The sequence below is a fragment of the Chionomys nivalis genome, chromosome 18 (genome assembly GCF_950005125.1).
Source record: "Chionomys nivalis chromosome 18, mChiNiv1.1, whole genome shotgun sequence".
NCBI lineage: Eukaryota > Metazoa > Chordata > Mammalia > Rodentia > Cricetidae > Chionomys > Chionomys nivalis.
Window position 1 is genome coordinate 3,568,763 of NC_080103.1, and position 12,563 is coordinate 3,581,325.

A 12,563-nucleotide genomic window follows, 5' to 3' on the forward strand; every position below is an offset into this window, starting at 1 on the left:
TGAAGATTATCCTCCACTACATAGGGAGCTGCTCACAGCCTAGGCTAGACAGGCTGGTAGAAACTACCGAGCTGCACCTGCCTCCACAGCCTGTGTGCTGAGATCTAAAGATGTGTGCCGCCGTGCTCCACAAGGAACCAACCCTGAAATTCTATTTGTGCCAGAAATTATTAAATGAGAAAAAACCCTCACTTCTTATCTAGCCAGGCATGCCTTTAATCCCAGCACTTAGGAAGCAGAGGCAGGCGGATCTCTGTGAGTTCAAGGCCAACCTGGTCTACAAGAGCTAGTTCCAGGATAGGAACCAAACCTACAGAGAAACCCTGTGGCGGGGAGGGGGATGAATAAAAGGAAACAAGAGAAGAAAGAAGAAAGAAGAAAGAAAGAAAGAAAGAAAGAAAGAAAGAAAGAAAGAAAGAAAGAAAGAAAGAAGAAGAAGCTTGTTATTCTAAGTTTGTCTTTTTCAATGTCTTCATCCCCTGGGCCTAGGAAATCAACCAATGACATTCCATTAGAACAAGAAGAGCAAGAAGGGAAAAACAACCATCCACTCCATGGATCATCTCCTACTGAAGCCAAGAGCTGAGAGAAGCTGAGCTTGGGGGCACATACCTATAATCCTCGCACTAGGGAAGTTGAGGCAAAAGGATCTTGAATTCAAGGATAACTGGGAATTGGGCTGTACACACAGAGTAAAAAACCTCTCTCTCTCTCTCTCTCTCTCTCTCTCTCTCTCTCACACACACACACACACACACACACACACACACACACACACACACACGAGGGGGGAGAAAGGAGGGGATGACGACCAAAGAGCAGAAAAGACGAGTGAGGTGGTACTGGACTGTACCTCTGCATGCCACTCCTCTCCCCTTGCTCCCAGATGACAGACAACTGGGTTAGCCTGGAAACTAGAGTGAGGGCTAGACTACAGTTTACTCTGAGCTGCTCTATAAAAAGAAGGAAATAAAAAACAAGATGTAGGTAGCTTTCCCCTGCAATAAGGTAAGAAGCACCAAATTCTAAGAATTCCCTGTGTGGGGTTTTAAGAAAAGGCTCCCATCGGCTCACGAGAGTGGCACGATTAGGAGGTGTGGCCTGCCTAGAGCAGGTGTGGCTTTGTTGGAGAAGTGTATTACAGGGGGTGGGCTTTGAGGACTCAGAAGCTCAAACCAGGGCAAGTGAGTCTCACTCTTTTCCTGCTGCCCGCACCGCACCGTGTCTGCCTGCACGCCACCATGCTTCCTGCCATAATGATAACAAACTAAATCTCTGAACTAAAAGCCAGCCCCAATTAAATGTTTTCCTTCATAAGAGTTGCCTTGGTCGGGGGCTAGAGAGATGGCTCAGAAGTTGAGAGCATTGCCTGCTCTTCCAGAGGTCCTGAGTTCAATTCCAGAGCAACCACATGGTGGCTCACAACCATCTGTAATGGGGTTTGGTGCCCTCTTCTGGCCTGCAGGCATACACACAGACAGAATATTGTATACATAATAAATAAATAAATATATATATAAAAAAAGAGTTGCCTTGGTCACGGTGTCTCATCACAGCAATAGAAACCATAACTAAGACAGCCTGCAAACATGCACCGAGAGCCCTCGGTGTGCACAGCATGGTATTCAGAACCAGAGCTCTAAGAACCAGACACAGAGGTGGAGAGATGGCTCAACAGTTAACAGCATTAGCTTCTCTTCAGAGGATCGGGGTTCAATTTCCAGCACCCATATAGAACTAACAACCAGTTCTGGGGATCCCATGCCCTCTTCTATTCTCCATGGACACTGCATGCATGTGAGTATACAGACATAATCAGGCAAAACACCCACCCACAGAAAATACAAGATCAGGTAGGTAGCTGAGTCTGGTATATTGCATGATTTCAATCCCAACACTCAGGAGCCAGAGGCAGACAGATCTTTGAGTCTGAGTCTAGTCTGGTCTACAGAGTTCCAAGAGAATCAAGACTAGAGAGAGAAAACCTGTCTAGAAAGAGGAAAAGAAGAAAATAAACTTATAGAGTGTTCCCTCTCATCAAGAAAATTTCTTTTTACAACAGATGAAGGGAGACCACTACAGAAAACTACAACCAATCAAAATGCATAACTGTGAAGTCCAGTCCCAATGGATACATCTACAAAACAGCTCCTACATCTAAGGCTCAGAAGACACGGCAGAAGAGGGGGCAGCTATGCTATTGTCTCTTAGTAATCTCAGGACCTATGCCCATTAACCAAGGTGACTGCCTGAACATGAGCTGCACAACCCAGGAGCAGGAGGTCTCAACCCTACACAAAGAGCTGCAGGCAATTAAGGAATACCAAAAGGAAATATGGAAACAGTCTTCCTCTCCAGTACCAAATGGTCAAACCCTAAAACATATGCACAAAGTAACATACAGTTTGAGCAGTTCATATTTAGAAATATGTATGAATATTCATAAACATATATGTATGTAACAACAATTAATGAAAAAAGAGGCCATGAATTTGAAAGAGAACAAAGAGAAGTATATATGGAAGGGCTTAGAGGAAGAGGGGAAAGGAAAGTAACATAGAGATGGCTCAGAGGTTAAGAGCATTGCCTTCTCTTCCAGAGGTCCTGAGTTCAATTTCCAGCAACCACATGGTGGCTCACAACCTTCTGTAATGAGAGCTGATGCCCTCTTCTGGCCTGCAAGTATATATATGCAGGCAGAACACTGTATACATAATAAATAAATCTTTAAAAGAAAAAATTAGGGAAAAAAAAAAGAAGTAACCTTTGCTCTGCCTTCAAGGAGTTTGCATGCTAGAGGAGGGAGAAAGCTAAGTTATACAGTATGCATGTGGTGGTGAAGCTACAGAGAAAAGCAAAGTAGGGCCAGGCAATGGCGATGCACACCTTTGATCCCAGCACTCAGAAGGCAGAAGCAGGTGGATCTCTGAGTTTAAGGCCACACTTGTTCTATGTAGCAAATTCCAGGCCAGCTTAGTGGGACCCTGTCTCAGAGAAAAAAAAAAAAAAAAACAAAACAAAACAGGGAGGCCTGTGACAGGCAACTGCAGTGTGACCAGGGAGGCTAGAAGTGCTAACTGAGGACATGCTCGTTGACTTTGAAGCCGAGACCTGACAGAATGGTGAGAGCACTGGACATGTGCTGGAGAAACCGAAAGAACCGCAAGTGCAGAACAGAGATGGACGGGGCGGTGGTGCCACAAGCCTTTGATCCCAACACTCGGGAGGCAGAGGCAGGCGGATCTCTGTGAGTTTGAGGCCAGCCTGGTCCACAGCGAGTTCCAGAACAGGTTCCAAAGCTACAGAGAAACCCTGTCTCGAAAGTCCAAGAAGAAAGAAAAGAAAGCTAAAGAGAAGCAGTTAGCAAAGGGATGGACCAATTCATTGATCAAAAGGTGTAAAGCAAAGGACTCTCACACTTTCTCCCTAGGTTTACTGTCTTCCTTCCCAGAGGAAGCCTTCATTCCACGGGGCCGTGTCTTTTTCTGCTCAAACATCGGAAAAAGACATAAAATCAAGCATGGTCGCACATGTCTTTAATCCTAGCACTCGAGAGGCAGAGACAAGAGGATCTCTGTCTAAATAAATACATAAATGCGAAACAATATAAGTTTGACTGCCCCCTGTTCTAGAAAGTGTACCCTATGTCCACAAACTCATCTAGCCTTGACAACATGCCGATGGTGAAACTGAGATTCACACAGACCCACTTTCAACGTCCAGTAAGTTTTTGCACACTGGCCTCCAGCTCATATATGTAAATAGCATGTTAAGAGTGGGGATGCTGGGCTGGAGAGATGGCTCAGCGGTTAAGAGCATTGTCTGCTCGTCCAAAGGTCCTGAGTTCAATTCCCAGCAACCACATGGTGGCTCACAACCATCTGAAATGAGATCTGATGCCCTCTTCTGGCCTGCAGGCAGACACAGACAGAATTATTGCACATAATAAATAAATATTTAAAAAAAAAAAAAAGAGTGGGGATGTAGTTCAGTGGAAGAGTGCATGCCTAACGCGCTCCCAGCCTAGGCACGGGAGTAAACTGCATAAGCAGCCGTGATGGTGCATGTGCGTCTGTAGCAGCAGCCCTGGGGAGCTGGACAAAGGAGGATCAAGAGCTTAAGGATAACCTCAGCTATGCAGGAAGTCTGAAGCCAGTCTGGGTTACCCAGCCCTGGTTGTGTAGACCGGAATCCTAGCTACAGCAGAGACTGAAGCAGAATAATCCAAAATTCATGGTCATTATAGACAATCTAGGAAGATCATTTCTCAAAATAAAGATTGGAAATAGGCCTGGGGCTGTAGCTCAGGTGAGGCCGCGCGGGAGGAAGGGGGCTTATCCTCAATTTCCTAAATCAAGGATAGTGTGGCGTACTTTTAATCCAACACTAGGAGCAAGAAAATCACAAACTGGTGCCCAGTCTGGCCTGGGTTACACAGTGATCCAAGGAAAGCCTGGGCTACACAGTGAAACCGCCTCAAAATAAATAAATACTCCAATTCTTCTCTAACTCCCCTCAAAAACAAGCCACCATCAGGCCTGATTATTTTAAGGATGGGGCAAAGGAAAAGGCTGGTCCTGATGTTCAACATGGGCACTGAAGTCCTAACAGCTGTCACTACAGGTGCCCACGTTTTACCCTGACCTCAATGTGGGAAGAGGAGAGACCAACCTGAGATGAAGACGCTAAAAGGGAAAGAAGTGTCCTCACGCACGTACCTTAGCCTGTCAGTCCCAAGGACATTTAACCCTTTCTGCAAGCTAGCCCCAGATCCCAACACATCCCATGGCCAGTACCCTAACTTCCCAAAGTTGACAAGTTCATCTGAACTAACCGCCTTCTAAGAGGATTCTAGCGGCCTTGAGTCAACGGATGAGTTTACAGAGCTCCATTATGGCCACAAGTCCCTCCCAACCCCGAAACTCAAACCCAATGGGGCTTGCGGTGCCCCCTTGATACTCACATCGCCCTTCTGCAGCTCCGGCGCCGCGATCCTCACCGGCTCGGTTCTCTTCTTTGGCTTGGGAAGCCCCAAGGGGTGCCCGACACTGCCCACAGCTGGGGGCAGACTGAGACCAGGGCCTTGGGGCGACGGCAGCCCCAGCCCCTCCCCGACTCCCGCAGCTTCAGCTGGGCTCACTCCTGCAGGTGGCGGGAAGCCGCCCAGGCCGAAGGGCAAAGGTGGAGGAGGCTGCAGCCTGGGGTCTCCGGTGGGCGGGGGCAGCAACAGCGGCGGGGAGAAGGCTGAGGCCAGCATCTGGGGGGGCGGGGGCAGCAAGGCCGGACCCTTGGGTGCGGGGAGAGAAGCGAACAGGCCTCCTAAAGTGGGCCCGGGCACAGGAGCCGCCACGTCCTCTTCCTCCGGCTCCGGCTCTGGTTCATCCGGCTCACTCTCATCGCTGCTGGCATAAGCAACCAGAGACATGGCGCCTCCCGCCTTTGGGATGCCCTTGCCCGCAGACTAGGCCTACTTGAGACCCGGGATGTCCCCGCGGCCTAGTAGGCCCCACCACTGGGCAAGGCGGGGAACCAAAAAGCGCCCCCAGCTCCGTGTTCTAGGGCTATCCTCGGCAGGAACCCATGGCCAGGGTTGAGTTCCACCGAGTAAGAATTCCCGCTTCACTTAAGCTCCTAGCGCCAGGAAACTACACACAGCTAATGGCCGCCGAGTCACTCCGCCTACTATTCGCCTCACAAACATAAGAACTACAATTCCCAGAGAACAGTGGTGCAACAAACCATTCTCCGCCTCAGGTAACTCCGTGCAAAGCATGGTGGGAGCTGGAGTCTAAAGGTGGAGTAAATGGTGCGCAGAAAGACTGAGCGGAAACCGTCCTTTGACGCAGGGATTCCTGGGATTCGTAGTTTGTTTTGTTGTTGTTTTGTTGTTGTTGTTGTTACCTTGCAAGTCTTATGTTACTACAAGCCCCATGGATCAGCGCGGTAGTCACAGAAACACTTAGAGCATTTCGGTACTTGAAGTTAGTTCCTCAGAGCACCTAAGGTTTATGGGAGCTGTGGTACCCTTAGAAACTGCAAGTGTTGTCGGGAAAGTGATGGCTTCTGGGAAAAGTGGACTAAGTAACTAGCTTAAAGAGAAAGTTACCTGTAAATAAATGGTGATGCTTCCAAGTCGACCTGGTAGTTAGAACAAAGCACTCCAAGAAAAGCTAAAGACCAAGGGACGAGTATAAAATTAAGCTGCAAAACCAAAAGAAAACGAGGCCGCAGGCAGCTGAGAACTGAAGTAAATGTGACATAAAAGGAAGAAGGTGCTCTCCTTTGCTATCAATAGTGCACATCCAGGAACACACCACCCACGAAGGCTGGAGCTTGGGCTCCTTCCTCAGCAACCAGAGAGACGGAGAGATGGCCAAGGCGCGGAAGTGAGGTATCCAGGACTGATCACGACTACGGCCCAGTACACTTCACAGTTCTGAGGAATCTCCCTAACCTAACAACTCTGCATACGTGGCTGGTGTGTGGGAGCCAGCCATGATAAGCTAAAGTATGGGCAGGTCACCCAAAGGAAGTTCTTCTTAACTTCCAACCATTATCACCTGCCAGAGTAAAACTCTGGCCATCCATAAATTTAAATGGAGGCCTGAGTCTCAGTAGTTTACCCTGAAGCAGGGTTGCAGGAAGAACCACAAGCTGAGATTACCCAACCTCCACCCAAGGACGGACCATTAAGGGAAATGCCTGACATTCCAACAGCTGTAGATAGGATCACCTGCCAGCGCACACTCACCAGGACACCCCTAGACAAATGTCAGCCAATCAGGGGTTCTAAACCTCAGAGACCCCTCACCCCCACCTTTACTACTATAAAACCCTATTCTAACTGAGCTCGGGGCTCTCCGTTTATTCTAATACGTTGGACATGCCGAGAGACCGAGTTTGCAAACTTGATTAAAATAAAGGCTCTTTGCTTTTACATATGGGACTCGGTCTCCTTGTTGGCTTTTGTGGGGACTGTGCAGATTTGGGCATAACAGGTGTTAGGAATATTTCTTAAGACGAGACTCTCCACCGACGCAAATAATAATAATCAGACCAAATCAGACCAAATAAAAGATGCCCACGTTTAATGGAATGTTCCTGGATGGTTCCAGGAAAGCATGGCAAGGGGGAGAGAAGGGAGATCGCAAAACCCGGAGAACACTGTTCTTTCTCTGGGCAGCACCTAAAGAGCCCGTGGGAGTGGTCCTGACCCTCCCTGAAGAGAGGTCACTGCTTGGCGGGCTTTCCCGGAGGTGGAGTCTGGACTAAGGCAACTCCCGGGGAGGGGGCTTGAAATGGATGCCAGGGGTGATGCTTCCACCCAAATATCCCAGACTCCTTGGATATAGGGGTGTCAGGCGCTTGGGGGGGGGGTCTCACTTCTGACCAAACAGTTGGCCTGTCTTTAATGGCTGGGCATGCTGCCTGTTCTGCCTTTATTTCAGGGTTTCCACTGACTGTCTGCCTTTGTGCTCCACACCTGCTCTGCCCTGTCCGCCTATGTTCTGGATCACTTTCTGTCACCCTGCAATGGAATGCCATCTACTTATCAGCCAGTCTGTGTGGGTACCACCTCCCTGCTCCTAAGAGCAGAAAAATATTGAGATCAGCCAACGAAAAGCTGTTGAGTTTGGCAAGGAGCTAAAGAGATAGAAAGGGAGCTTTGAGAGAAGAATAAAGACTGAAAGGCAGAACTAAAGGACGAACCGAATGTGTCTCTTCCTCATCATCATCCTCACCATGTTGTGGTAGGCCACTTGTTTGATTCCTGGCCACCTAGACTGCCGAAATAATCTCATACAAGCTATATTATTTAAATCACTGTTTGTCACTTAAGCTAATTACTAGCTATCTCTTATATCTTTGGTTAACCCATTTCTATTATTTTATATTTTACCATGAGGGGTGTGGCCTCCCAGCAAGGTTCTGATTAACAACTCACATCTTTCTCCTCTGGGGGCTCCTTGGCTTCTCCTTGACTCCACCTTCTTTCTCCCAGCATTCAGTTTAGTTCCTCCCTGCTCCTGCCTAGCCTATTCTGCCCTATCACAGAGCAAAGTAGCTTCTTTATTCATTAAACAATAAAAGCAGGGCTGGAGAAATGGCTCAGTGGTTTAGAGCACTGCCTGCTCTTCCAAAGGTCCTGAGTTCAATTCCCGGCAACCACATAGTGGCTCACAACCATCTGTAATGAGGTCTGGTGTCCTCTTCTGGCCTGCAGACATACATACAGACAGAATATTGTATACATAATAAATAAATAAATGAATATTTAAAAAAAACAATAAAAGCAACACATATATAGAAGAACTTCCCATATTATCTCCCCTTTTCTGTTTAAATGAAAAGGAAGGTTTTAACTTTAACATAGTAAAATTACATATAAAAAACAGGTATTAAGCAAGAATTACAGTTACAAAATTTATATCTACTTTATCTTTAATCATAACTAAGGAAAATTATTACTATCTATTCTTCAACTCCATCAAAGACTCCTACGTAAACAGGAAGTGCATTATAAGCAACTTCCAAAACTCTAGAATTAACAGAGACATCTTGCTGCCTGGACAGTCACCCGAGGTTTTTCTGTATCATTGCAGAATCCAATCTTCAGCCCACAGGCCCATAGTATCCAGCAGACTTTGCCATGAAGCAGTAAATTTCAAAGACAGGTCTGCCTATATTGGCAGTTTGCCAGTCACTTTCTTCTACATCCTGTAGAATGTCTGGCAGACTCTTTCATGAAATGGGAACCCTGAAGACTGTCTCACCTTTTTTTTTTTTTTTTTTTTTTTTTGGTTTTTCGAGACAGGGTTTCTCTGTGGTTTTGGAGCCTGTCCTGGAACTAGCTCTGTAGACCAGGCTGGTCTCAAACTCACAGAGATCTGCCTGCCTCTGCCTCCCGAGTGCTGGGATTAAAGGCGTGCGCCACCACTGCCCGGCTATCTCACCTTCTTTAGGCAAGTTCAGCAGTCATTTTTCTGTAGGTCCTGCATGTCCAGTTTATATAGCATAACATCAAGCAGTCCAGGCAAGAGCAGTTTCTTGCCCGAATGGCTAACAAACTCCATAAGCAGCCTCTTAAAGTAGATTGGTGTTGCCAGGAGCAGATGTGTCTCATTGTCATGAAAAGTCCTAAGTTTTTAAAACATTTTAAATGCGATATTCTGAAGGTCTCTGAAAGATTTGAAGAATACCTCTCTAACTGAAATATATCTGTATATATCTAGAAAACCTAACTGACATGACTACAAGCTTAACTATTATAGATGACGATCTATTAACCTATTATACCTTAATTATACATTACATTTTTAATGAGATGCACAAATACAATACCTTAATCAAGAGCAGAAATATACATATAACAAAACTGATCTAAAATTTGTATCAATAGACCAAGATTCATACCAACGCAAATCTCTATGACATATCCCCCTTTAAATGTAAACAAACATTTAAAAACTATCATTTAGGAAACTTGAGCATAGTTCTCTCCAAACTTCTTCATGCTGTTTATTGAGTGAAGTAATTTTTGGGGGGGGGGGTGTTCGTGGTGACCCTTTGGGGGTCTTAGTCCATCAAACCACATTAGTCTGGAAGAAATCCATAGGTTCTCATCTTCTGTGGAAACAAAAGAACCTCTTTTCCAAAGCAACAAATCCTTAGACCCGAGTTCTGAAGTAAAGATACCTTTAAAATATATAGGTTGGTTTAGTTTAGCAGCACATACAATGAAATGTCTCTCTGTACTTAGCTCCTTTACAGTCAAAAAATTCAAAGAAAACACAATAATATACATAATCCAGACTCTCTGTGTGTATCCCATCTTTTCATGGCTTATTTTTCTTACAATATTACTTTTTCTACAAGTTTAATATTTCATTATCTTTACTCCTTTAATCTATGACTGTCTGCACTCATTTATATTACATTTAATGTCTATTCACTCTTTTTCTTCTCTCAAGCCTATGTACATTTTTTAAACACACTGTGTCTTGTTTAGAGGTCTTTTGTGTCTGAATCTGTCCTATTGTATATCTGAAATCCTTTTCTGTCCAGGATGGCTTCTTAAAATGCTAAGCCCTGGTGTGACTAGGACTAAGGCTGCTTTTCCTTTTGGCTCCGCCCAGTCGAACTTGCAGGAGGCATGTTCACTGCCTCTGCAAGCAGCGCACACTGCCCCAATTCCAAGTATGCAGTGGGTCTATGCCACGTCATTAAGCAGTTTGTAACATGTTGCTCACTAACCCCACTTAAATGCTCAGTCTCGCCAGGCGATGGTGGTGCACGCCTTTAATCCCAGCACTCGGGAGGCAGAGGCAGGCGGGTCTCTGTGAGTTTGAGACCAGCCTGGTCTACAGAGCTAGTTCCAGGACAGGCTCCAAAGCCACAGAGAAACCCTGTCTCGAAAAACCAAAAAAAAAAAAAAAAAAAATGCTCAGTCTCCTGAAAGAACCAGAGTTCGTACTGGTAGCATGGCCCATGAAGCCACGGTTTCAAAACTGTGCAGTTTGTTTTTGTTTTTTTTTCTGCTACCGCTGAATCAGGAAGACCTCTCTTAAGGGAGCTGTGGCACTTAAAAAAGTGTGGCTAGCCAGGCGGTGGTGGCACACGCCTTTAATCCCAGCACTTGGGAGGCAGAGGCAGGCAGATCTCTGTGAGTTTGAGACCAGCCTGGTCTACAAGAGCTAGTTCCAGGACAGGCTCCAAAACCACAGAGAAACCCTGTCTCGAAAAACAAAACAAAACAAAACAAAAAGTGTGGCTAAACTTTGTGTGTGTGTGTCTAGAATTCCTTTCTGAGCTTTTTCAGGTTTTACAGGGATATAGTTGACAACATTGGCGTGCCAATTTTAGTAGGACTTTTGACTTCCTAGACAAATTATACCACCTTCTCTAGACATCTCTTTAGATCTGCCCAGAATAGTGTGCACCTGTGTTTAAACTATACTGTGGGTCTAGTATAGTATAAGCTTAATTGCTTACCTAACATGCGCAAGATCCAGAATTTGATGCCCCACTGCCATCTGCCCCAAAACAAATTTTAATGTGTGTAAGAAAAAAAGTTAATGTGCCATAGGAAAAATTCTGAAAACTATGAATTCTTGCTGGACATAGTGGCCCATGCCTGTAACATCAGCATTTGGGAGGGTGGGGCAGGATCAGGATTTGTCTACATAGCAAATTTGATGCCATCCTGACCTAAGTGAGAACTGTCTCAAAAACAAGCAAGCTCATTTGGTAAAGTGCTTGCTGATGAAGCAGGAGGTCCTGAGTTCAATCCCTGACACCTATGTAAAACTGCCAAGCACAGGACTTGTAATCCCAGCACCAGGGAGTGTAGACAAGGGGACCCCATGGGCTGGCTGGACATGCAGCCCAGCCTTGGTGAGGTCCTAGTCCCAGGGAAAGACTGGGACTTGGTTGAGGTCTGGAGAGATGGCTCAGCTGGTTGTTAAGAGCACTTGCTGCACTTGCAGAGGACCTGAGTTCTGTTCCCAGCTCACAACCATCTGTACCTCAAATCACAGAGAATCTAAAGTCCTCATTCTAACTTTTGGGCACCAGGCATACATGTGGTGTACATACATATATGTAAGCAAAGACTCATAAAGATGAAACAAAAATAAAATCTTTTTTTAAAAAGGTGAGGTAGTATCTGGGCAATGGTGGCACACACCTATAATCCCAGCACTTCAGAGGCAGATTTCTGTGAGGCAAGCATGGTCTTCAAGGCAAGTTCCAGGAAAGCTATTACACAGAGGATACACAGAGAAGTCCTGTCTCAAACAAACGATTAAACAAACAAAACAACAACACCAAAAAGTGTAGTAGTTATTAAAGAATAATATCCAATATTGAGTTCTGTCCTCTACTCTCTCTCTCTCTCTCTCTCTCTCTCTCTCTCTCTCTCTCTCTCTCTCTCTCTCACTAACGCATGCGTGCACACACAATACAGAGCTGGTTATAATGGTTCATGCTTATAATCCCAGTACTGGGAAGGCTGAGCAGGAGGATCATTCATGATTTAAAGACCTGCCTGGGTTACATACTAGGTTCCAGGACTAGAGAGCCAGTGAGACATTGCCTGGCCGAAAAAAAAAAAAAAATGCAGGGGGGAGCTGGCAAGACGAAGGCATTTGCTGGAACCTTCTGACTTAAGTTCCACAGCTGGGCCCCACATGGCGAAGGGAAAGTCTGCCTCCTACAAGTCTATGACCTGTTCTCACACCCGTGCCCTGGCAAACACATATACAGAGACATTAAGTAAATATTTTCAAATCAAATACCTCTACTCTGGCCTAAGAACTTCCTACTGAGTAGATGTGGGGTAGGGCCCAAAAGTTTGGCTCCTTAAGAAATTTCTCAGCCGGGCGGTGGTGGCGCACGCCTTTAATCCCAGCACTCGGGAGGCAGAGGCAGGCGAATCTCTGTGAGTTCGAGACCAGCCTGGTCTACAAGAGCTAGTTCCAGGACAGGCTCCAAAACCACAGAGAAACCCTGTCTCGTAAAAGAAAAAAAAAGAAAAAAGAAATTTCTCGAGCTGGCGAGATGGC

At 45.9% G+C, this 12,563-nt stretch overlaps 1 protein-coding gene across 1 annotated transcript in view; it reads right to left on the reverse strand.

The window, feature by feature from the left end:
- Prcc (proline rich mitotic checkpoint control factor) overlaps positions 1-5,680 on the reverse strand; it is a 28,437-nt gene extending 22,757 nt beyond the window's left edge. The window contains exon 1 of the mRNA XM_057793401.1: positions 4,964-5,680. Coding sequence (XP_057649384.1) covers positions 4,964-5,425 — 462 coding nt within the window. The 5' untranslated portion in view covers positions 5,426-5,680. The remainder of the gene's footprint in view (positions 1-4,963) is intronic.
- Between the last annotated feature and the right edge of the window lie 6,883 nt (positions 5,681-12,563).